The sequence below is a fragment of the Urocitellus parryii genome, chromosome 7, assembly GCF_045843805.1.
Source record: "Urocitellus parryii isolate mUroPar1 chromosome 7, mUroPar1.hap1, whole genome shotgun sequence".
NCBI lineage: Eukaryota > Metazoa > Chordata > Mammalia > Rodentia > Sciuridae > Urocitellus > Urocitellus parryii.
The window spans coordinates 37,011,788-37,039,680 of NC_135537.1; the positions used below are offsets into that span (position 1 = coordinate 37,011,788).

Genomic DNA, 27,893 nt, shown 5'->3' on the forward strand with positions numbered 1-27,893 from the left:
AAAGTACTCTTAGTAAATGACTGAAATTCCTTTTAAGTAATGAAGTTTTTTGCTAAAGCTCTTTTATTTTGATTAAGAGTCACATGTTGTTTGAATGCTGTATTTAATTGGAAGTAAAGGGAAAAGAAACTGAGAGCCAAGTGTATTTTTTTCCTCAATAGTTACTGTCCAACACGTGTACTATTTCTGGAATACTTCATTGCTTCTTGTAAAACCAAGATTTTTATCTGTTATTACTTCTTTCCAGCTAAAAGAACACCCTTTTCTGTATAAATAAAGTTCTCTTTTCATGTATTCATTGAGATATGTATGTGTTTTCTGAGATTCTTAAATTAGGGCTTGCTTGTCACATGTAAATTGGAAATGTCAGCTTTGAGGGCTGAAAATTACTATAACTTTTTAGGTCTTATAGTTTGCTCTCATTGCTAAGGTGGGAAAAATTTTCTTCTTTAACTTTTTGCATCATAGGTAGAACTAAAAAACCCTAATATTTAGTATATTATTGTTTGTTACACATAAAATTTCATAAAGATATCCCTGGTATTGGTCTTCCATATTGTATACAGAGGAAAGAGTCTATATAAAACCTGTAATTTGCAACTGTTCAATTACTTTTATCTAATTCCTACGAGATCAGACAATCATTTAATTAAATATACTTTCACCAGTTTAACTATCATCTGGAAGGAGGATAATTTTAAAAAGATGATACACATTTCAAAGCGAAAACAATAAGAAAATTTAGTAACAATAAAAAAAAGAAATAACTATAATAATTTTCATATTTAAATTTATAATTAGGTAAGGAAAGCAATTAGATAACACTTTTAGGTTAATTTAATTCCAATTAATAATCTATCTCAGTTATACTAAGTGTGATTTTGCACTGAGCTTTAAAATCTTTAACAATATTTAAAAGAAACAAAAAATAGAATGAACAAAAAATTTTAAAGAAGAATCTCAAAATGTGTAAATTTTTATACAGAATATGTTTCATATAATTTTGTTGATACTAAGTAAAGTACCAACAGTTTTCAACTAAACTGTGGAAATGAGGTAGTTTACATAGTGTTACTTGTGTGACAATTTTTACCAATGTTAATAATGTAAAAAATTAAAAATACTATTATAGAAACTAAAGTCATATCATAAGTTTTATTTTACCTGTAGTGTGAGACTCTTCACTGCATTCCATACTGTTCCAATAAATTCTTTCATTCTTTCTTCAGGACTTCTACAGCCCTCAGATATATTAAACATGGCTTTCACAGGAACTGATAAGGGTCGGGATTCTAAGGATAAAAATGATTAATTATTTGACAGATGTATAACTTTTAATTTCACAAAACTATAAAGAAAGTATTTCAAGACTATTTCCTTGCTTAAAATATCACCTCTATATGAGATTATAAAAGTCTTGTTTGATCATTTTATCTTATAGAATTAATGTTTTTCATAATATTCAAGGTATTGGTAACTGGAAGGTGGACTTGAGTAATGATGTAATGTTCTATTTATTGACTACATAGAGGTATGCATTTGTGAAATTCATTAAGTTGTAACTAAATTTATTCATTTCTCAGTACGAAAATAATACTTCAATAAATGTTTTTCCATAAATTACTTGATTCATCCAAAACTAAAAGAAAACAGACCTTCCCACATGTGAAATTTTTACATAACAAAACCTTATCTATAGAAGCAATATGATAGATTTTTAAAATTAATTTATTTATTTTACAGTAGAATTAAACTATTTATTTTGACATCTTGTACACCAATGGAGCACAACTTCTCATTCCTCTGGCTATACATGGTGCAAAGTAATCCTAGTAACATAATCATACATGTATATACGGTAATAATGTCTGTCTCAAAGTGATTTTCATGTTAACAAAAAGATGAACATAAAAAGCAGATTTTGTAGTAAAATCAAATGTTATATTTACTCTTTTTTTAATATTTACTTTTTAATTTTCAGCAGACACAACATCTTTTGTTTATATGTGGTGCTGAGGATCGAACCCGGGCCGCACGCTTGCCAGGCGAGCGCGCTACCGCTTGAGCCACACTCCCAGCCCTATATTTTACTCTTATTAAAAATGTGCTCACCAAATAAATTACAGAATTTCAACAATTTTTACAATGTAAAATTAAATAAATTAAACAATTTAATAATTTATAATGATATATAAATTACTATTAGTTGTTATCTAAACAAATTCATGTATACTTATATATCTTATGTTAATACAAACAATTTATGTATATTATTTTATTACTTTAAAGTAGCATAGAATAAATGAATCATAGTTTCATTTTCCACACTTACTAAACTGATCTACCTCTCCAAAATAAGTGCTACCATATCACCACCATGAGAATGACTTGGTTACCACATCCACTTAGGCTTGCCCCCTTCTCCCAACTTGGTTCACATAAGTGCATTTATAATAGATTTAAACTACTATCATTCTTATAATCCCTAAAAACTGTGGCACTGTGTGTAACAGAAATTCAAAGAAATATTTGTTACTGAAAAACAGTTTGATGAGATTCATATAGCTATATATATGGGCAGCTGGAACAAAAATGCCAAAGTCCAGAGTTAGGAGTACTCCTGGGATTGTTAAGCAATGGGAAAGAAGCAAGGATGGCTTGAACAAGTTGAGTAAAGTTAAGAGAAGTAGGAGATAAGATTAAAGTTACTTATAGATACCAGATCACCTTGGGCTTATATATGCCGTGATAAGGAGCCTGGTCTTCACATTGAGAAGCTGAGATATAAAAACAGGTTCTGAATACTGCCATGGCATTACTGAAGATATACTTTGAAATAATTGTTCTGACAGATGCTTAGAAAATTGATCACATGGATCAAGTGCTGAAACAGGAAAATCAATGGAGATTACAAACAATGATATTCTATATCCATTTTAAACATACAACCAACAGGATTTACTAATGGATTAGATGTGCAGTAAGCAGGTCACAGAGAAGATAATTAACATATCCAAAGTGACCTGGCTGGTAGGTGGCAAAACAAGGATATGTATCTAGGTAGGATGGCTCCAGAGTCTATTCTTTTGACTATTATTCTATACTACCTCTCATATTATTAAATTTCTGTATAATGACTTCTTGTTCAAATACTTCTAGTTCAAATATATGTACCATATTTCTACTACGTGTCACAGTAGTACCATAAATACTTCAGAAAACATCACATTTATTTATTCCCATTGGAGATATATAAAACGTACATTTAATATGGTAGTCTGATATCAAACATATTTATTAGATTTCTTTTTTGTTTTTAGTAATAAATAATTTTGAGACCCAAATTTTGTTGGTTAAATTAACATACACAATTATTCCATAGAAATGATCCATCTAATTTGATTATTCTTCTTTTATTTTTATACCCTGAAAAATATACTACAGTTGAAGTAAACATGAGTTTGTTTTTTACCTTTACAGTTTTCTGAATGATTTTTGAAAAGCAATTAAACCTAAGGGTCAGTTTCCTGATGGGTACCAAAAATAAAAATACAAAATACAAAATAATTGTGTTTGTATTTCATATGAAGAATAGGGAATACTTTTCAGTTTAAATGTTGTAATGTTAAGACAATAATAAAATGTATAGAATAATCATGAAAACGTAACAAATCATTATGCATAGGAAAGATGCAAAGGTTACACAATCTGAAACTCAATTGTACACCGTTTTTAATAAATAAAAGGTTTTGATTTTTATTAAAAATCAAACTACTACTTCCACCTTAAATGTCCTTTCCTCTTAGAAATGTTAACTGATTTTGCAAAATTAGATTTGGTCCTTTCTTCATTATCTGATGAAATTCAAAGAATTATGTGTAACATATAATTCTTAGTGGTATAATATTAAAGAAAAATAGCAGCTAAGCAGAGTGATAAACTGTATAACAATAAGTGATAATAAGTGATAGTAGTTAGTGGCTGGATTTTGGAAATACACTCTCATTTATGCCCAACTGTTCTTATTCTTACAGTGAAAAATAATATTTTTGTACATATTTATTAATATGTCCCTAGTTGAATTAGACTAAAAAAAAAACATACAAAGTCAAGAACACAGAATTAAGTAACAATATTTTTGCCTCTAAATTTCAATGAATGATTAATACAAAAATATTCCTTTATCTCTTTAGGTAGCACTCAAATCTGATAAAAATTTTTCAAAATCACCATGTCAAAAATTTCTGTTCTCATTTTGAAGGCTTGAGTAATGATGTTAGTGATTAAATGGTTAACTTTAATATTATATTAATATGAATATACCAATGGAACCAAATACTAATATTGAATACCAAACAGTTGTGTTCTTAAAATTCAAGATTTTCAAAATAATCTGTTGCAAATACAGTTAAGGAAAAATGCTGGCAAGGATGTGTGTGTGTGGGGGGGTATACTCATGCATCGCTGGTGGGACTTCAAATTAATATAACCACTCTGAAGAGCTATGACCCAGCTATCCTACTCCGTGGTATTTATCCAACAGAACTAAAATCAGCATATAGTTATATAGCACATCAATGTTTATAACACCACAGTTCATTAAAGCCAAGTTATGGAACCAGCATAGGTATTCCTCATTCTGTTTAGCTGCTATTTTTGTTTAATATTATACCATGAAGAATCATATGTTATACATAATTCTTTGAATTTTGTCAGATTACAGAGGAAGAACCAAACCTAATTTTGCAATATCAGTTAACATTTCTAAGAGGAAAGGACATTTAAGGTGTAAGTAATAGATTGATTTTGATAAAAATCAAAACTATTGTTTGATTTAAAAAAGGTGTGCAATTGAGTTTCAAATGGATAAAGAAAATAGATAAATAGCCTAACTAATACAGAAAATATAGTGTATGTATGTAATGAAGTTTTACTCCGCCATAAAGAAGAATAAAGTTATACATCATTTGCTACTAAATAGATGGAAATGGAGAATATCATGCTAAGTGAAATAAGCCAGGCTCAGAAAGCTGAGGATCAAATGTCTTCTCTTTTATGCTAGAGAGAAATAAGAAATTTTAAAACAGAATCTCATTAAAACAGAAGGGAGAACAGTGGAATACAGAAAAGAGATTGAGGAGTGGGAGAAGGAATGGGAAAGGTGAAAAAAAAAAAATTGGTCATTTTCATTCTGTACTTGCTCTCCTTTCCCATTCCTTAAGGTTGCACCTACACAATGAAATCTTTTTCAGTTCCTAAGGTCTGTAGTAAAGGTTTCTTTCCTTAAATTTTCCTCAGTTCCAAAAATACACATTTCAGGGCACATTTCTCTTTCCATTTATAACTGAAATTTCATCACACAGAAGTTATATCATGTGTTACTTGCAGTTTTCCAAAGCACATAGTAGAGAAATGATAATTCTTCAAGAACTGAAGATTATATATGATTGCATGACTACAGAAAAAAATTACCTCAATATCTTGGGCGAAACTGGAACTATTCTTATCATAATTCAGCATTTTTAACTATGTTTCAATTTCTAAATTAGTAGGAATATATACCAATAAAAACATATAAAAAGCTGCTAACTTCTTCTGAAAGTTCAATAAGTATCCATGGAAAATCTGAGAAAAAGATTAAAAGTGATAGGAAATCAATTAAAATCAAAAAAAGGACAGGGAGTGAAGGTGATTAAACAATGTGATTTGTCTGGCCTTAAATAAAAATATCAAGAGAAAAAAAATTTTGCTCATTCTTATAATAACGACTTATGACATACTTGCTCAATGCCAGGAACAGTTGGTAGAGTCTGCAAACAAAAAAGAGAGCAAGTTACATAAGGACTGTGACACATTCTAGAGGACATGGGGAAAAAACCCCAAATAAATGGAAAAGATGTTAAGATTTATGAGGACAAGGAAAAAGGTAATAAGGCTGGGAATCCTGGGGGAGAGGAATAGACCTATTTTGGAAAAAATGAGTATTGAAGGTTTCTTTACTGAAAAGGTAACACTGAAACTGAGACCTGGAGTATGAAAAGTCCATAGCTATGAGAAGAGCAGAAACAACACAGGCAAAAAGTCCCAGGCAGAAAAAGCATGATGTGGTCCACAAGGACAGAGGATCAGTGTAAGAAAAATGATACAAGATGGAACAGAATAACGGGATAGAGGTTATATCAGGGCTAACTCTTCAAGAGATAGTAAGCAATTTGGATTTTATATTAAGAACAATAAGAAGCAACTAACATGTTTTAAGCATCAGTAACATGATCTAATTTGAATCTGGAATAAGATGTCTCTTGCCACCAACTAAACAATGAAGTGGTAACTGAGAACAGAGGATTAAAGAACATGGTATGACATCAGTAACATACCTTAGTACTATTCTCTACAAGAAATAGTGTGGTTCTGACTAGGATTGCAGCATACAGACAAATAAAGAGATTCAACATATAATTTTGAAAGACAATGCACAGGAACAGAGAAGCTAGGAAGGGGAATCCTGGGGTTAGGCCTTAAAGCAACATGGTGACTGGTGGTGAAAGAGAGGTGTAGTTACAGATATATAAGAAGACAGAGGTAACAAGACCTGTTAGGCTTCAGCAGCATGTAAGATATTAAGCAGAGATCTGCCAGAAAATAGATAGGAGACACTTTAATTTTTTTGTGTGTGTAACTCACCTGGTTTGTTATACTAGTTGCTTATTTCTATTCTCTTTTTTAAATTAAAGAGAAGGAAGAACATCAATGTGAAATAAATGTCATTTTGTACGCATGCATTGATACACTGGATTTTAAGCCAACTTGCAGAAGATCCAAAAGAGAAAAGAATAAAATCACTCCTCAAGGGCTATTAGATAAAATGTTTCACTATGCTTGAAGTTTACAGATTTCCTTTTAAAATGTGATCTTGATGTTATGAGTTGTGTTTTATAATGAACTTCCACATATATTATTTTGCGTATATCTTATAAAACACAGTAAGATATTGCTGAGTATATATATGACCATTTTATAAATGAAGAAAATAGAGTTGTGTGAGTTAGATTGATATGTATGGGGTCAAAAATCAAGTTTCAGAAGAGGGGATATGGAACTAGGAAGGATAGTAAACATTATTACCATATGTACATATATAACTATATGGCCACTTGGATTCTACATCATGTACAACCAGAAGTATGAGAAACTATACTCAATCTATGTATGATAAATCAAAGTGCATTATACTGTCATGTATAGCTAATTAGAACAAAAATGTTAAGTTTTCAGACCCTAGTGTACTGATTTATCTACCATACCTTATTGCTTCTTAATATATAATTTATACTGATTATAATTTTTGGTGATTTCATTTGGTAAGATACATGTAAATCATTGGAAGAGAAAGTGACATTTACATAGAATTTTTAAATTTCTGAAGATTACATAATATTTACAGCTTTAAGCAATATGCCATAGAACTATAATAATGTCCAAGAATTTTCATCAAAATACAAACTACATTTGATACTATCACTCTTGAAAGCCCCCGGGGAATAATGGCTTTTTGGATGCTGCAAGTCGACGTGACATGGCATATGAAATTGCATCTCATGCTGAGCCAAGCAGGAAAATATATGTCATCACTATGTGACATTCAAAATTTCATCTGGAAGCTATAATCTTGTTCTGACTGCTAAAACAGAGTGAAAAGACTGCACACAAAACAACTTGGTTGAATTTTTTCTGAATTCTTGCCAGATCATATAAAACTAACATAGCATACTTATATCCCCAAAAATCCATACCTGAAAATCTTATAATGCACTTATTAACATCACAATGTATTCTCAAGAAACTGTACAATTAATTAACATAATGATTCAAATCACATGTTATAACTCAAATTAATGAATTTCTGGGAAAATTTCTTTATAATGAAACTGATAACACTGAAAATTAATAAATTGTGCAAATCAGAACTGAAATGTTCAAACTGCATACAACAAAAACACATTCTAATGAATTCTAGATAGGGAGAGAGGTGGGAGGGAAAAGGAGGGGGCAGGGGATTAGCAAGGATGATGGAATGTGATAGACATCATCATCCAAAGTCATTTATAAAAGACACGAATTGGTGTCAACATACTTTATGTACAACCAGAGATATGAAAAATTGGGCTGCATACATGTAACAAGAATTGTAATGCATTCTGCTGTCATTTATTTTTTTTAAATAAATTGGAGGAAAAAAAAACACATCCTGATTCATTTTCCCAAAATGAATAAACTGTAGGTTAAAATAAAACAAAAGTTCTTGGAGTGTAGCTCAGTGGTAAACAGCTTGATTAACAAGGCCCTATGTTCCGTCCCTAGCACAATTTGTCTTAAAGATCTCATATCTTATCTAGATTGTTTCCACCTTCCATAGTTCATGTGTATAATATCTTCATAATTCATTTATATTCTTCCTATCAAAAATATGTGAATGTTATTGAGTCCAAATGTTTCATAATTATGTTTTAACTATGTTGTGACTAATTGGAAAAGGAAAAATTAGTATATAGAAACTAAAATATCTAATTTCTGCTATCCTCTTATTTTCTGGTATTATATCTCATGCCCCTATACTGAAGGATACATGATCCAGCCTGGGATGACACTGGGTCAATCACAGTACCTCATCTTTTTGGCCTTATTCACTGTTCAACAAAGGCACATGATTCAAGACAGCAAAATTTTCCTTGGGTACATTTTCAATAGACAAAGAACAAAATCTATTTCTCTTTTATCACAAATGATTAAGCTTGGGAGTTCAGAGGTACTACAGTCAACATACACTGTTATGCCAAGAAACTATGTGCAGTAAGAGAAAGTTTAGCCAACATGAAAAGACGAAGACCTGATAGTACAGAGTCTCTGGTAATAAGTCATCCCCCCCGCCAAAAAAAAAGATCCATCTTTGCCTTTTTGATCATTTTGCTTAAGGGAATCAGTAAATAAATCCTCATCATCCACTTCCAAATACTGTTTATGTCTCTAATAATCAGAAAGTCTTTTCTAATTTAGAAATGTTTATTCCTTAGTAAAGGAAAACCTATCAATCAGAGGTCAAACCAGGCAATATATCAGTAGTTGTACATGCCCTGCTTTAGCAACATCATTTTCTACCCTGCACAAATCCTCAAAAAGGTTTAAGCATATCACGGGGTTTATATTCCAACCCTATTTACTCAAGAACTATTCAACCTCTTTCCCTTTTTTTAAAATTTGTTCTTTTTAGATACCCATGGCAGTAGAGTGTATGATACATACATGGAGTAAGTTATTCTCATTAGGATCCCATGCTTGTGGTTGTACATGATGTGGAATTTTACTAGTGATCTATACATACATGAACATAGGAAAGTCAACCTCATTCCCTTCTTAGCATCTGTTATATGGGTCTCAGTCCTCTCATTACCACATTCACTGGTCATTATTCCACTGACTCTCAGCCTAAGCCTGCAGACTTGAAGATAGTAGTACTCATCTTTTATTCTTCTGATCTTTTCTTCACTCAAGATTTCCTCAACTACCTCAGCCAATACTCTTTTAATTTTAACTTGACTTCTTGTGACCTGCAAAATGGTTCTGTGAATGGCCTTGGAACAACCCAGTTTTCTTCTCTCTTTGCTTGCAATTTTCAAGAGTAGTTATAGAATGTATAGGGAATACAATAGCCTGATAGGGAAGAACTGGCCAGAACAAAAACAGCACACTTAAATGCTTTAGCCAGTGAGTCCCAAGATCTCATAGAGTATAAAATACAGGGCAGTTATTTTCTAGGGTCTCTCAGTTGCAGTTCATGTGGAGCATAAACCTCTTATGAGAAAGGTCTTTCCTGGATAGTTTTTCTGTACATTAAAAGTTGGGATCACAAAGAGTCCTAGGATTCTAGTGCCCATTGCTTATCACGTTTAAGTAGTTAATATAATTCATGTAACACATTTCTCATGATTGTGTTCTGTCTCTTCTGACAAGTTCAGAACGAGTGAAGTGTGAGCCTGTTCTGAGGATGCTCCTAGAATCTGACTCCACATGTGAGGTTTTCTATAGGTAAAAGTAAACCTCCAAGTGAAACACTATAAAACAGCAGTGTCCTGCAAAAATGTGGTACACAAAAATAGATTATACATAGGACTGCTGGGAAAAATATAAGAACAATTATTCACATTTTCTTTAAATATGAAAATCACAGTTTGGTAATATTTAATTAAGTTAACTTCCATATGTTAGAAGGCCACAGCCACACTGTTAAATATAATGAAGGAAGAGCGGACATTCAACAACAGGAAGGGATTAGAATAATCCTGCATTTGTTTTGTTACCAGTGGCATAATTCACATATAATCAGCATGGTTAAGGAACATTCTAAATTTCATTAGGTTTTCTAAAGAAACTGTCACAATCTAGATACACAAGTTGAATACAAAAGACATATAACAAATATAACAGTGATAAAAAATTTATTTAAAAGAAAAGGCAATCATTTCCATTAAACTAGAATAAATAATTACCTTATATTTGGGAAGATGGAAATTTACTAGCCAGATATCAGCAAACCTTTGCAAAATGCACTGGAATGAAAATAAGAATCCTGAGTGTAGCTACTGATGACCGTTTCCCTTCCTAGATCTATGGATCTCAGTGAGGTGGCTTTTCACTAAAAAGCATTTGGTCTTGTTTGTTTTACTTTTGTTTCCTTCTTTTATTATTGGTTTTAATTTTTAAATACATGACAGCAAAATGCATCACAATTCTTATTACACATATAGAACAATTTTTCATACCTCTGTCTGCATATAAACTATGTTTGTACCGATTCATGTCTTCCATAGATGTACTTGCATAATGATGTCTATCACATTCCACTATCCTTGCTAATCCCCTGCCCCCTCCCTTTCTCTCCCACCCCTCTTCCCTATCTAGAATTCATCTATTCCTCCCACTATATTTCTGTTTTCTTTAGATCCAGACTGGCTTGGGCCAAAATGTTTTGAAGGAGGAGGAGTGAAGCAGTGCCAATAGTAATCAAAGTACTTCAATAGAATAATTACTTTAAAGGGAAGTAATTTCCCAGCATTAAAATAATTTACCTTCTAAACTTTTCTCTCTGACTACATTTAGAGGAACCTATATCTTACCTTCAAAATAAAAATGAAAATCAAAACTTGGACATATTAAAAAGAATCATACACAAACATATCTTCTGCTTTAGTCTTAGAGAAATAATAATGAAAAAATGGACCGAAAAGATAAGGGGAACAAGAGTTTGAAAAAAAAATAAAATAAAGTATCAGTCTTCATCTCAAAAACAAAGGTTCCAAGAAAAAATATCCATGCTAAAAAAAAAGTACTATGTTTAAGAATAAAAAACAATAAACCTAGTTTGCTTAACAAACTACTTTATTGGAATCAATCAACAAATACTAACTACAATATACTACCTAAGACACATTAAAAAGTGTAATTATATCTATGTCTCTCTATAAGCTGCTGTTTTACTTAAAGAGTCCTCATAAGAACACTAGGAATACAATGTGGTAAATCCAGATAAGTAATTGGTAAATAAAGCCATAAAGAGTATCACCAAATAATCAAGGAAAAACTCAAAGCATTAAAGATTTCAAGTCTATGGCTACAAACACCCACACTATGTCAGTCTATGGCTGACATATCAAAAGATTATCTGGGATCTTTAAAAAATTAACTTTTGAAAAGTGAACTAATTACAAACTTACGCTGATTGTCCAGAATTCATGCAGAAACAACTTAAAAGGGAATTTTAAGTATCTTTTTAAGCTCTGAAGATTGCTAATATTTTTCCCACATGAATTTTTGGTTTAGAAATAAAAATTATTTTTTAAAAAAATGGGAAATTTTCTTTTCTTATAAATGAGAAAAATTTTTTTAGATCTTCATTAAGTTCTCTGATGACATTCTGAATATTTCCAAACTGTTTTATTTTCTATGTGCATTATGAAACATACTTCATTTTATTTTGAACTTCTTTCTATTCTAAAAGGGGAAAACATTTCTAAACCATATTTTGTCCCTGTGAGAATAAAATCAACTGCACATTATAAATGTCTGCCTTCATAGTTTGATAATTTACAATGAAATTAATTGTCTAATTAATGATAAATGAATGGAATTTTAAGCTAAACTGTATGATTAAAGCAACTTCTAATACACATAAAACCACAACAATGTATTTCTTGTATATTAATAGTTCTTCACTGTAATTAGGAACATGTTTAACATTCAAAATCAAATTAAGGATGGCTTGAGTACTTTTAGATGATTAACTATTGGTGTGACTCATTTTGTTTATAATTCACAGTTCTTAAAAATTAGAAATTCAAGATATATCTCAGTGCCTCTGGAGCAACTACTACTATAGTAGCACAAATTGGTAGTCTCTCTACTTAGAATAATTCTAAAACAAAAACAAATAAACAACAACAAAAAAGAGATAATTCCCTTAAATGTTAAAAAATTTACACTGCCCATAACTAGAATAATTTTTTTTTTAAATAGATTTTTCAACTTAGGCTGGGCACTCTGGTGCATGCCTATAATTCCAGCAGCTTGGAAGCCTGAGGCAAGAGGTTTGCAAGTTCAAAGCTAACCTCAGCAACTGGGCCGGACTCTTGTTTCAAACTAAAAAATAAAAAGGGCTGGGGATGTGGTTCAGGGATTAGATACCCCTGGGTGTAATCCCTGGTACTAATTAATTAATTAATTAATTAAAACTTGGAATAATATATACCTTGATGAAAAATAGCAGTGTAATATCATGTTTTGCTTTGATATACTGAATATACTCCGTATATATATATAAAATAAAGGGCTACTTGAGAGTTTAGTTACCTAAACAATAACAAAACTGGTTAGTGATTGTATAGGCATGAACCAGTATTAAAAAAATGTAATATGACCACTCCTACAATCTATGCGTGATTTAAGACTTTAAAAGTCATATTTAACATATAATAAAAAATAAGGACTGTTTTATTTAGTTGCAGTAAGATTTTTTTAAATTTTTTTAGTTGTATATGGACACAACACCCTTATTTGTTTATTTTTATGTGGTGCTGAGGATTGAACTCAGTGCCTCCCACGTGCTAGGCAAGTGCTCTACCACTAAGCCACAACCCCAGTCCCTGAAGTCAGATTTTTAAAAATTATCCCAGATTGATTTTTGAAAGAAAGATGATACTAATTTATTAGACAATGAGTTCATCCAAAGTACATAATTACCATAAGCATTTTTACTCTGATGAGTTTTATTTTGCATTTGCTGATCCATACTGTTGCACTAAAAAATCTCATTTAAAATAAAAAGTCTTACTTTTGTAATTACACATTTCCTGTTCTCTAACATTCTCTTAAACAGTGCAAGAAAAACAATACCCTACATAAATATGTGTTTGTGAAAAGAAAAATAACTAATCTGATCTACAATGATATATAGTGTTACCTTCTTAACCTTGTCTCAAAAGAAGTCATTCTCTCAAACATTAAACTCTGTATCTTTGCATCAGATTTTATTATCCTATTTATTTGTGACCTCACAGTATAAACTATCACATAATCATGACTTGACTTTATCTTTAATTTGCCTTTTCTCCTCTTCTTCTTCTCTATACCTACAGACATACCCAACTGTCCAAACAGTAACATTTCATGAAAGAGCATTATATACAAACCATTCCCCTCGTCAATTCCCTAGCATCTAAAGTTCCTATGGTCAACTGACCTCATAGTAAGAGCCTATTTTTTAAAATTCATTGTTTGGTAGTCAGTGGATCTATATTTTACTTATGTATTTATACGCAGAGCTGAGGATTGAACCCAGTATCTCACCTGTTTGAGGCAAGCACTCTACCACTGAGCCACAAGCCCGGCCCCTAAGAGCCTATTTTTATGGACTTGCTGTTTCTGAAGATTGTGTAGTGCATCACTGTTACTCACCTTCTTTAAAAAGTCTTTTTAACTGTCTGATATAAATTTGTTGCTATGTTACCTACTTCTTATAATGATGCTTCTAAGTCTCCTCCATCATGAATTCCAGTATGTCCACATAGGATGACTCTCAAACACTTATTTATTTGTTTGTTTGTTTATTTATTTTTTATATTTATTTTTTAGGTGTAGATGGACACAACACAATGCCAGGCGAGCACTCTACCGCTGAGCCACAATCCCAGGCCTCAAACATTTATTTCATATTGCAAAAAATCTAAGCAACACTTCAAGCATGAAAGCATTTTTATCAGATTTGTCTTCTGATAGCCTCTTTAAAAGGAAGATTTTTTTCTCCTAATTTTATTCCAAAATTTAGCTTATTACAGTCCATTTTAAGTTACTGTGGCAAAGACTAATAAAAGACCTCTAACACATACTTTCCCCTTCTTTCTCAGAACAAATATTAGCCAGATGATTAACTATTGGTTAGATGATTAACTATTGGTGTGACGCAATACAGAATAAAGAATACATCCCTAGGATCCTTAGGCAGGTAAATATAATCATGTGACAAGCTTCTGGTCAAAAGTATAAAAACAAAAATGGGGCACAGGGAGTATTTAAAGAAATAAAAAGTAGGCATCTTTTCTTGTTTCTGCTCACTGAAATTCACTGTATTAATAAATAAAAAAGTCATCATAGATCATAAGGCAAGCCTGACAATGGAGGCCACCCACAGTGAAATAAGAGACTATCTGGAATCATGATTTTAGAGTACCATAATAGTTTTGAGGTGTCTATTCAAACTTTCATGTGAGAGAAATAAAATTCAATCTTGTTTAAACCACTGATATTTAGAGTTTTCAGAATTATTCAGACAAATTTAAATCAATCCTAATTTATACAGCCATATTATGAAACTATTCCTTAGACTTAAAACACTAAATTTTAAAATAAGGTTAAAAAATATAGTCAAAAGATTCTACCAAATAATCAAAGCTCATTTGCAAAAGATTCTGTAAGAGGAGAAAGAAGAGTAAGAAATGCTTCACTATCCATAATGTAAACAAATTACCTGTTAACAGATTTTTCATTATCTTTCAAAACTAGATAATCTTAAGAGGGATTTTTCTATGAACCTGAATAAACTTTGAAACATATATTTGTTTTACTTTGATAGAAGTATCAATGACTCTGGAATATATTTAAGGACATATCAAGGGAAAAAATATCAGCTGTGTTTCATTTTTGAGGATCATCTAGGAACTTAACTGTGCACCATTAATGTGATACCAATGCTCGTGATACACATAAGGTGTTTCTCAGGAGTATCCATCTTGTGAACTCTGATGAAAATTCTTCACTATCCTAATGCTATGGGAATGGAATGCAAATTTAGAATATATCCTTGATTTTTTAAAAAAAGGCACTGTGAAGGTATTACAGAGGAAACAGTACACGAGTAAACTGGAATAGATCAAAAGAATAACCATTGAAAGCCTACTATATTATGGCACTATCATTTTTTCAAAATTCTCATTAAACATCTTTTTAACCATGAATAAATTAATTGACCTATCTCAAAGATCACTATGACTCTGTACATTTTTCCCCCCATTATTATTCTGATGCTTTATTTTGGCATGTTTCTATCACTTTGTTTTCAGGTCTGCCAATTTCTCCTTCCTTGATGTCTAAAGTACTTCTAGCTTTACTGCATTATTTTTTAAATTGTGGATATTGTCTCTCTCATATCTAGAGTTAGGTCTGGGTCCTTTTGATGCCTTCCATTTCTTCCTCAATATATCCATGTTGAATCCTTCAACATGGTTATCATACCTGTTTTACATGTAAATATTTAGTAAATATTTAATGAACCTGCTAATTCTACTATGTATATCATTTCTCTATTTCTATTGGCTAGTTTCTCTGGGGGGGTGGAGTAGTTTTCCACTTCTTTACAACTGAGATATAATTTTTTTAACAGTTTAAATTGTCAGTTGAGGAGTATCCTACTTTTTAATATTTTCATCTCTATTACAGACATTGTTTATGCTTTCATAGAGAGAAAATAATGATTAACAATAGGAAATTAGAGTTTTTGCTTTTATTCTTTTCCTCACTGAAAAAAATCATTATTAAATTCTTATAAAAACATGAAGATGTATAGTAAAGGAAGTAATTCTTAGACAACTGATACCATTTGTTAATTGATATGACTGATATGAATTTAAACATAAAATTTTTCCATGCATATGCAGGTGCATCTCAAAATTTATGAGTTTTATATAATTCTATATTTTGTATTTTCATTTACAAACATTTTCCATAATCATTAATCATCCTTAGCAATTATTTTAAGTCAATTATCAAATGTGATCTAAAGAACAGGACTAAATGGTAAGACGAGATAAAAACAAATGGTTGATATGTATACATAAAGTTATTTTTTTTAATTGTGTACATTTTTAAGTAAATGAATTTTATTAAAGCAAAGATAATACATCAAAACTAACTACTTTCTAATTATTTTCTATCATCTGTACTCTTTCTTTTTTTAATTAGGTATATATGACAGCAGAATGCTTTTTGATTCATTGTACACAATTGCAGCACAACTTTACATTTCTATGGTTGTACATGATGTAGTGTCCCACCATATATGCAGTCATACATGTACCTAGGGTAATAATGTCTATCTCATTCCACCATCTATCCCATCCCCACGACCCCTCCCCTCCTCTCCCTCCCCCGTCCCCTATGCTCCAAAGTTCCTCCATTTTTCCCATGTCCTCACATTATGGATCAACATCCACTTACCAGAGAGAACATTCTGCTTTTCTTTCAATGATTCAATACTGAGTATACACATTTTAATCAATTGTAAATAAAATATCAACATAGTAAAGATATCATGGGTATTGACAGGTAGAAGTCTAACTCCTCCTCTTAAACATTTTGTTGGCATGACTTTCCTCATGTACACAATCAATTTAAATTCCTTAAGAAAGGGATCATATCTTGTTTATGCACTCAATCTTACTTAACACAGAGCCTTGCCCATCACAAACACTCAACGACTGGTACTGATTTTTTTTTTTTTTTAGAGAGAGAGAGAGAGAGAGAGAGAGAGAGAATTTTAATATTTATTTTTTAGTTATCGGCAGACACAACATCTTTGTTTGTATGTGGTGCTGAGGATCGAACCGGGGCCGCACGCATGTCAGGCGAGCGCGCTACCGCTTGAGCCACATCCCCAGCCCTGGTACTGATTTTTTGCAATTTAAATCTTTATCAATGTGGCTGGGAATATCTGAATAATATAAAACAAAGCTAAACATTTAAAGAAAAACATAAAATTAACTGAAGAAAGGTGGCCCATCATCATAAAGACCAGAAATTAAAGAGAAAGAACACTGACAATGCAATCATAAACTACACTCCTTATTATACAAAAGTCAATGAACCATTTTATGGAAAACTACTTGTACTTTACATATGCATAAGTGATCTAGCTCTCAATTTGAGAGAAAAAATAGAAAAGAATATTGTGTACATTGTATAGTGGTTTTCAAGAATTCACTTAGTCTGGAATGGTGGTGCTTGCCTGTAATCCCAGCGGTTCAGGAGGCTGAGAAAAAGAGGACCATGAGTTCAAACCCAGTCTCAGCAATATCTAGGCACTAAGCAACTCAATGAGAGCTGTCTCTAAATAAAATATGAAATAGGGCTGGGGATGTGGATCAGTGCCTAAGTGCCCCTGAGTTCAATCCCTGGTACTCTCCCCACAAAAATCACTTAAAAATAGAACAATACTCTTAGGAGACAATGCTCTGTGGGGTTGCTTGTGTTTCTGCTTATTTTCTAAAAACAGACACTGGCTTTTCTTCCTAACTGTGTTTTCAGGATATCTGAATAGTGAACAGTCTCAGCAAACAGAGATGCCATCTGCCTTTCTGAAAAAAGAGGGCAATTGTGCTTAGAGTCTTGAAAAGTAGACATAAAACCTCCCATCAGAGGAAAGGGCATGCATGCTTTCTATCATTATAAAATGTTCAGCTCCTTAAATTTAAGATCCCTCTCCAGTAACATAAACCACCATATATAGGTATAACCTGGCCCTGTAGGAACTGGGTTTAGAACACTAAGAGAAAACAATGCTACTACTGGGATTTTTGCTAATGTACATAACAAAGTCCATTCTCTTCATCCCTGGAGTATCATTACTTCAGCCAGCATCCATAAAATCCAGGTGGGCTAACTTGTTTAGAAGCACAGTAAAACCAAAGACCCTTTAAAGTTCTTCACACATACCTGTTATTGTTTTTGTTTTTATAGGGCTGCTGGCATATTCAGAGGCCTGATATGACTGCTGTTTTGCCATGGGTGCACTTCCAACAGACAGTTCATCCTCCTTCCTTCTGCTAATTGGCATAACAAGAGGAACAGCTACCACAGGTTGCTGAAAGAGCCAAAATGGGGATGGGGGTATTATTGCCTTTCTTAAGAAGGGAAGGCTAAACACTGCATCCTTGAGGACAATCCTTTACAATATGGGGCTGACAACTTAATAAAATATTTTAAATCATTTTCCCCTTGTTTCCTTCACCTCCTTCTTTGTTTCTTATATAGCAGGCGCCTCCATCCTCAGGGAATATATTCCAAGATTCCCAGTGAATGTATGACACTGACCATAGTCCCAAATCTTGGCTCTCCATATCCATGGGTTCTACATGTATAGGTTCAACCAAACATGGGTCAAAAATATTTACAGAAAAAAACTACCTCTACTGATCATGTAACACACCTTTTTTTAATATCATATTACTAAACAAAACATATTTATAATCATTTACATTTTTTAGGTACTATAAATAATCCATCGATGATATAAAGTATACAAAAGAATGTGTGAAGGTTATATGCAAATATTACATCATTTTATATAAGGGAAGATTTTGGTAAGGGGGGTAATCCTGAAGTCAATCCCTCATGTATATTTGAGGAACAACTGTACTATTTTTTCCTATACATAAAATTATAATAAAGTTTAATTTTAAACTATGAATAACAGATAACAATAAAAACATAATAATTACGACACATAAGATATTTAAACTTAAGCATTTTTATTTCTAGAATTTTCCATTTAATATTTTCAAATCATGGTTATTAATTCTATGTGAAAACCATAAGAGATTGCAAGTACTCAGTTAAAATAAGCAGTAATAAGAAATATGATGCTAATATGGAATGGTAAAATCAAAATCAAAATCAAAAAATGGTAAAATCAAATTTCCTTGGGAAATTACAACTCCAAACAAATGGAATGTTATTGTAAAATGATAGTTTTGGAACACAATTTATAAAATAATTATTTATGTTTATATGAACAGTCCTATTTTTAAGACACACTAAGAAATATATCTATATATGTGTATATATAATATTATCTGACAAAGGATAACCATAGCATATTTAGAAAGCAAAGAAAAATATCTACAGTTACACAAAGCTGGAAAACATTATGATTCTATGTTGAATGCATGAGTGCTGAGCTTGACAATAAAGCAGCTGTTTCATCTTTGGTTATTGAAATAAAGTCTGGTGTTATTGCTGATGACTCCCCAAATAATTTTGTCATATTTTTGGCAAAAGCGGGGGCATTTTTCAGTTTTCTGTAGGATCAAAGATCAATGTGGAACTGGGTGGAAAACAATCATCAAATGTTAGGTTTTAGCCATAACAGAAAAACATTTGCAACTTGGGAAACAACAAATGATAACTGTAGGATGGCTATATCAGAGCTTGAAATACAGCTGCACCTGACAGGCACTGGTCATGATGCAGTGAGTCTAGTGTTATTCTCAACATCACAAAGAATAAAGTTTACAGGTACATATGAGATGTAAGATAATTTGCCATTCACCATAGAAATGAGGGGGAATGGCAAATTATCTTATAAGTTGCTAAATGGACTGGCAAAATGATAAGAAATTTGAAAATAGGAAAATGAAATGATTATTTATATATTTAAATATAATAACATTTAAAATGTATTATATTTAATAATATATTTAATATTTTAAATTGCAGCTTTACTGAGACTTTAGTCAAACAATACTTAAAACAAATATAAATAGGAAACAGCTTTTAAGACCTACGTGAGATATATTCAGCACATCACAAATTTCAATCATTTACAAGTCCTCATTTATAAAATAGGGGGGCGGGCATATTTACTAGAAAATTACTTTATGTTCCAATAGTGACTTCATAATCCCTTAAATTCTGTCCATCATTTACATTCCTAGAGTATAACCAAGCACTATAGGAAATTATAATCAAGTTCAGGATTAAATTAGAAAATTTATGTATTATGTAGTGTGACATGGAACTCAAGCACTGCAGCTGAAAGATTAATAAAAGCCATGGTAGTGATGATACCCAACAACAATACCAAAATGTCTTTGGGTGACTGAAATTTTGAGTGTTTTTTTACTTACATGAAAATCAAAAACTCTTGAGAGTAATGCTCTTGTATGTCTTGTAAATGGCTGTATATAAAATACCTATAATGGTACCCAACAAAGCCTCAATATTGAATACTCATTCAATACTGAATGACTGCTAATATAGGAACATGATACAGGAAAAGAAGTTAGACAAGTGTTTCCTTCTACTGTTCTGGAATATGGTTATACCAGTCAAAAATATCAAAAGAAGCAATATTTATATTTAGTTACTTTCGATTGCTTCACTTGGAATGATACAGCAGATTCCTCAAAATTTCTGTTGGATACTGGCCCCAGATCTGTCCTATCCCTTCCCCATCAATGTACTACCTAAAGCTTTTCAGACTTCCCGTTTTTGTAATTTATTTTTTTTAAATATTTATTTTTTGGTTGTGGCTGGACATAATACCTTTATATTATTTATTTATTTTTATGTGGTGCTGAGGATCGAACCCAGGGCCCTGCACGTGCTGGACAAGCACTCTACTGCTGAGCCACAACCGCAGTCCCCTATAATTTATTATTATCAAAAGAGGCTTATAAAGAACCAGATAAGGGGCCAGCGACTCAGCCCAGCCTGGCTCAGCTGTCCTCAGAGCCAGCGCCGCCACCGCCATGTCTTCCAGAGCCAGCATGAGCTCCCTGTAGAGCCTGGTGGAGCAGCTCAAGCTGGAGGCCAGCGTGGAGAGGATCAAGGTCTCTCAGGCTGCAGCAGAGCTTCAGCAGTACTGCATGCAGAATGCCTGTAAGGATGCTCTGCTGGTCGGAGTTCCAGCCCAGATCCTGCCTTTTACTCTGAAGACTTGGAAGAAGTTTGTTGAGAAATGCCTTCCAGCACGAATGACTGACTCCAAGTCTCAAGAAAACACTTTTCTTTAGCCAAATGACTGAGATATTTCAGACCTTTCCAGTGTCCTGATCTTACAGACAAAATTCTATAGAAATTAATGATTTTCTACTCAAATAGGGAAACTGAGTGAAGAAATAGAATTGTTTTAAGTAATAATGGCTTGGTTCTCCTGAAGAAGTGCTTTGTATTAAGATAAAAACCTTACCACCAAATATACCAAAATACACCTCTTTAATAAGTGAGTTACTGGTGTTGCTATACCTAGAATATCATGTATGTTTTATTAACTGGATGTTTACATTTTAGGAAGGAATACACTTTTGTTTATTAAACAAAATGGAGTATTTGTAATTTGTTGTTCCTAAGATTTTTATACTATAATAAAATTTGTTCTATCATAAATTTACAATTACTAAATGAAGACAAGAAAGTATAAAATTGTGGGGGAAGAATAGACTTTACTAATCGAATGATGCCTTGATTTTTTCTAAATAAGAAGATTGTTTTAACACAAAAGGTGTTGTTTAGAAAGATTCATGTTATGATATATATTAGGTTGTCCCATTTTATGTATGAAGCAGATTTGATCTCTTTTTAAGTTCCTTTACTTTATAGTTGTGGTTGCACTTTTAAAAAGATACTACATTATTTCATGCCTTTAAAAAAATGTTTAAAGTAGGACCTACATACAGAACATTGCAAATGATTGAAAACAAAGTAATGTGAAAATATTATGACCTAAAAGAATTCTTCATGTCACAAGGGTTTGACTTTGATGATGTGCCTTTGATTTAATTTGGGATACTTTTAGAAGGATACTTAGTATTTGTAATAATCTTTGAAGATCTTGGAAATAAATTCTGTATAATTAAAAAAAAGAATCAGATAATATCCACATTCCTATTTTACTGCATTAACAATGGCTATTAACATTTTATCATATTACCACATCCTCCCATATTCAATCATTATTATGTTATTTGTACAAGTTCTTCAAATTAGTTTTTAACATTTATTTTTAACTATACACTCACACACATATTTATTAAGGCTCATTTTGGAAAATACATACAAGTGCTCTCAAACTGCATATATCCTTGAGAAATTCCTTTTGCATTAAGCATAATTTTGAGACATTATACCAAGAAATATTAGATGTTAGTAAATAAGTCATGTGAACAGGACATGCTTTATCCCTACTTCTTCACAGGCATTTAGGTTATTTCCAGCTTTACACTATGAATATGCAATGATGTCTTGTAGATGGTTCCTAAAGCTTTACATGAATGTCTAAGAGCATACCTATATAAAGAGGTAGAATTTGGAGGTTATACGGTATGTCCATTTTCACTGGTATTAGATATTGCCCAAATGTATTTATTTTCACTCACAACTGAACTAATCATTCTGTACATTTCTACCAATATTGCATATTGGCAATCTTTTTACCCAAGAGAATTTAAAAGTAAAGAAGAATGGTCAACAGCTGAAAAATCAGAGAGATGGGTGAAGGGAACTTGTTTAATACGCTATTGTCCCAACTGTACATGATAAAAAATTAAAATTATAATAGTATTTTTAGAAATAACTTTTTGGTTATTGCTGAACTATGATAAAAGAGTAATGTTGAAAGCAATCTGGCACTATAACTAACTTAAAGTAAGCTTTAAAATGCCAAACTATGTGCATACAACTACTAATTACACTTCTAAAAATATACTTTAAAAAATATTTTTAGATGTAGATAGACACAATACCTTTATTGTTTATTTTTTTATGTGGTGCTGAGGATTGAACCTGGTGCCTCACACATGTCAGGCAAGCACTTTACCACTGAGCCACAACCCCAATACCTAAAAATATACTTTTTTTTTTAACTTTATTTTATTTATTTATATGTGGTGCTGAGGATCGAACCCAGGGCCTTGCACATGTGAGGTGAGCACTCTACCACTGAGCCATAACCCCAAAATATACTTTTTAATAAAGAAGAATGCAAAGTTTTAGATATGAAGATCTTTATTCCAATATTATTTGCAACCCTGAGTGAGAAGGATAATGGATATGTACTAGCTTTCTTTAAACAAAGATATTATTTTGAACACAGAATTTAAATTTAAATTTTAAAAGTAAAAAAAATATATAATAAAATGGAAATGAAAAACAAAAGCCCTTGAATATGCTTAACTTTCAATTAAATGAATGTCTAATTTACTTAAATAAGCTGCCAGAACATTCAAATTCATTTTAGAGGATATCTATGTTATGCTAGAAATAACTGTATCACTTAAAAAACAATCACCACCAACAACAACTACCAAAAAAAGAAAAAAACAAACTAACCAAGGATTTACAATGAAAACTATTCTCCAATGGTTCCTGCCACTTGTCTCACTACTCTATTATCCATCGTCTATATTCTGTAAGAGTAAACTTTCTAAAATCAAAATGTTTATATCACCTTTCAATATATCTTTTTAGATTTTAGGATAAAATCTCAAATAAATAGCATTATAAATAAAATTCTTTAGGAATTGGTTCTCCTTTGTATCAGTCTCCACAAGAACAGTTTATTTCAATTCAGAAATAAAACTAACTCCTCCTTGCCATAATTTGCAGTTTCTTTGTCTTTGCTCTAATAGTTCAGTCTGAAATAACCTTCTCTCTATGGTTTACTCCTATGATGCTAACCTTATTTTTTAATTCCTCCTATTCACATGTTCTCAGTTTGTGGAAAATCATTTCTCCTTCTTTTTATAATCTTGGACATATATCTATATAGCAAATAGTAACCATGATTTTTCCATATTCCTTAATATTGTCAAATGCCATAAATACTCCTGGAGAAGAAATACTCTCAACAATAACTTCTATTTCTGTAGATTCAGTGCCTACTACAAAGTCTAATATTCCGTAAATATTTTAAGAAAGAATGATACATGAATGAGGATGGCAGAAATTTCAAATGAATTGGGATATTGTAAAGAAAAAATACTCTTAAAAGATGCTCCTTGAGGACCAGTGATGTAGGTCAGCAAGATAGCATGTGCTTAGCTTGAGCAAAGGCCTGGGTTTAATCCCTAGCAGAAAGAAAGGGAAGGAGGGAAGGAAGGAAGGAAGGAAAAGAGAGATACTCCTTGGATTGTATGTTTCAGTAAATGTTTTAATTATTACATAATTATGAAATCATGTATTTTTCTTCTACCAATGAGTACTAATTATCACAGGGAGGGTAGGTGAGGGGGGGATACAAAACTACTTCAAACACAACGATACAAAATTAAAACAATGTCAACATAAAGTGCAGTATAGTATAAATATGGCCTCCAAAATTGTCAGTTCTGTCATTTGATAACCAAGTGACTGTAGGTAAGTAAAGCTCAATAAACATCAGTGTCTTCAACTTTAAAACACGAATAATAAAATCAATTACCAGAATTACATTTAAGTATTCTGATACAAAAAATTTAAGTATTCTTGAAATTAAAATTACCTATTTCTTGCTGTGTAATTTGTATCCTTTTAAACAAAAGAATATCTGAAATGTTTTGTACAAACAATCCTATTTCCAATATTAAGCATTCAATGAATATTTGTTTAAAAACATCTAAAGAGGAAGAGGAAATGGTAACACATTAAAAGAACCTAATATTTACTGAGCAATGTTCTGTATGAACAAACAATTAGATACTATGAGGGAAATTTGGGCCATGAAACAGGCTGCCTAAATGTTTCTTATTAATCTGTTTTATAAGCAATTGTACAGAAAGCTCCTTCAATATTCAAAGAAATTCTTTGTAGAGCTGAAATTGTTATGAATAAAATTAAGAAACAGAATTGTTTGAAAGAGGTAGAGCAAGGCAAAAAAAAAAAAAAAAGAATTCCGGCACATCCATAAAAGGAGAACTAATGAAAAGACATATATAACTATATAACTATACTAAATAATTGCAGAAACAATTTGCTCATTAAGAGTTAAAGATAAAGAGATCACTCACCTGTGACATATGTCTACTTGTTCGCTTCTGAGGTTGATAGATGAGCCATGTGTATAAGATTGGGTCAATATTCACAGCAAGTCCTTGTATACTACAAAGAAGTACAGCACCTAAACAAACAATATTTTAAAATTCTCATAATTCCTCATGAAAAGAAATAAGCTTGAATCAATTTAGAAGTCAGATGGCTGAAAGAAAATGATACTAAATTAGTGTTGGTAAGGACACAGGAATTCAAACCCTTACACAGCACTGTTAGTAAAGTAAAATTGAGCAATCACTTTGGAAAAATAATATGGCATTCCCTCAAAATTAAAAAAAAAAAAACTTACAATATGACCCAGTAAATGCTTTCTTAGGTACAACCAAAGAGAATGAAAAGCAAGTGTGTACCAAAATTGTTGTACTTAAATTTTCATAAACATAATTTATAATAGCAAAAACAATACAGATATTCATAAATTGATGGCTGCAAAAATATGGCAGATCTATAAACTGGAATATTACACATTCCAAAAAAAATGAACTACTGACTGCCTCATGCTATAAAATGGATAAACCCTGCAAACTTTATGCTAAATAAAATAAACCAGTCACCAAACAATACGTAATGTATTATTGTACCTACATAAAATGGCAGAACAGGTTAAAGCACAGAGAACAAAAGAGACTTAGTGGCCACAAGGCCTGGCAAGTGGGAAAAGTGGAAATAATTGCTAATAGATATGTAGGGTAATTGCATTTTAATTATAAGCACTTATTAATTGTGCAAATTAATGGTTCTCTTTATGGCATTTCCATAATGCACTTAATATGCTTTGATCAAATCCACACCTTTCTACTGATCTCTCTGACCCTCACTGCTTCTTCAATAGGCCTTTTTCTACTTTCATGCCATCTCTCTTTTTTTCTCCCCCCCCCCGCCAGATTTTACAAGGGAAAAATGTGATACTTGTGTGAAAGTAGCTTATTCTGGTTAACATAATCATCTTCATTTGCATCCATTTTCCTCCAAATGATATAATTTAGTCCTTCTCTATGACTAAGTGCTATTCCATTGTGTATATATACCACATTTTCCTTATCTATTTATGAGTTTATGGGCATTTAGGCTGACTCCACAACTCAGCTATTATAAATAGTTCCATGATAAACATGACAGGTATCTCTTTTGAGATGCCATTTAAGAGTAAATTGGAGACATGGTGTCCACTTCTAATTATGTCACTGTACATTCATTAAAAACAAGAACTTGCTCTTATGTAAATTATTCCTTTTTGAACATTTATTGTTGTTAAGATTCCTTCATGAAGGGTTTTTAAATCTTTCCTAATCAAAAGCACATTAATTTTTTTCTAAACAAATGTCTCTCACAAAGTCTTCTAACATTCCTAAAAAGAACAAATATTTCTATTGCAAATAAGAGGAAATGTAGCACATTAAAATAAAGTATTACTCAGTCGATTTCTTTTGAAATGTATGATTTTCTTTGTTGAAATGTTTTTAGTTTTTGACACTAGTCATAGTATAGATTCAACTTTCATTAGAAAGTCCCTGCTCCCAAGTGAATAATAATCAATGTCCACAACTCCTCACAAAGAAAACCAACTGATTATCTCCTATACTCACCTACCCAGACTCTGCCTACTTCAAGCCAATAGAGTGTCAAAGCATAAAAGTATAAACTCTAAGGTGGTAACGGTATACGAAAAAGATAAAATGAATTCATCAGAACTTAAAAACAGGGTTATCTGAATTTGGCACACTCTGGGCCTTAATTTTCTCCATTTTAAAGATAAAAGGGTCTGTAGCAGGTCAAGATAGAATAACAGAACCATATTAACTCTCCCATATCAAACAACCAAAATATTGGGAAATAATGTTTTATATCATATCACATAAGTTATGAAAAATTCTGAAAATGGGGCCCAAAAAGACTGTGAGACCCTAATATATGAAAAACAAAATAAGTGAGCCCCAAAACTGTCACCTCTTACTGTAACTTTGGGAGAATTTCTAGGACATGGTACAAGAGAAGAACCTATCCAAAGCCTAGAGATATCTCCATGCTGAGAAGACAGTTGAGTTTTAGGAAACCAGAGTAGTTCAAGTTCTTAGGAAAGAGAACCAAGATGTTCAGAGAACTGAAGAAATTTTCAAAGGATCTCCCTCAAGTATTTAACAAAGGGAGGAAAGAGCAACAGAAAAACAAATGAACAAGAGCCATATAAAAACTACTCATTATTATTAATCCTTATAGCAATGCAAATCAAAACCATGATTTAGAATTTCATACCCATCAAGATAGCTTAAAAAAAAACAATCACAAAGAATGTAAGAAGTAAGTGTTGGTGAGCATGTGGAAAAACAGGAATCCACACACTCTGCTGATGGGAATAGAAATGGTTCAGCTACTGTGAAAAACACTTTGGTGATGCCTCAAAAAGTTAAATATTGAATTAACATACAGCCCAGAAATTCCACTCCTAGATATATATCAAAAAGAACCGAAACCAGTACTCAAATATATCC

General features: G+C 31.8%; 1 protein-coding gene across 1 annotated transcript in view; it reads right to left on the reverse strand.

The window, feature by feature from the left end:
- Vps13b (vacuolar protein sorting 13 homolog B) overlaps positions 1-27,893 on the reverse strand; it is a 720,349-nt gene that overhangs the window by 390,595 nt on the left and 301,861 nt on the right. The window contains exons 20-22 of the mRNA XM_077801386.1: positions 25,362-25,471; positions 18,313-18,460; positions 1,165-1,292 (exon numbers count right to left, since the gene is read on the reverse strand). Coding sequence (XP_077657512.1) covers positions 1,165-1,292; positions 18,313-18,460; positions 25,362-25,471 — 386 coding nt within the window. The remainder of the gene's footprint in view (positions 1-1,164; positions 1,293-18,312; positions 18,461-25,361; positions 25,472-27,893) is intronic.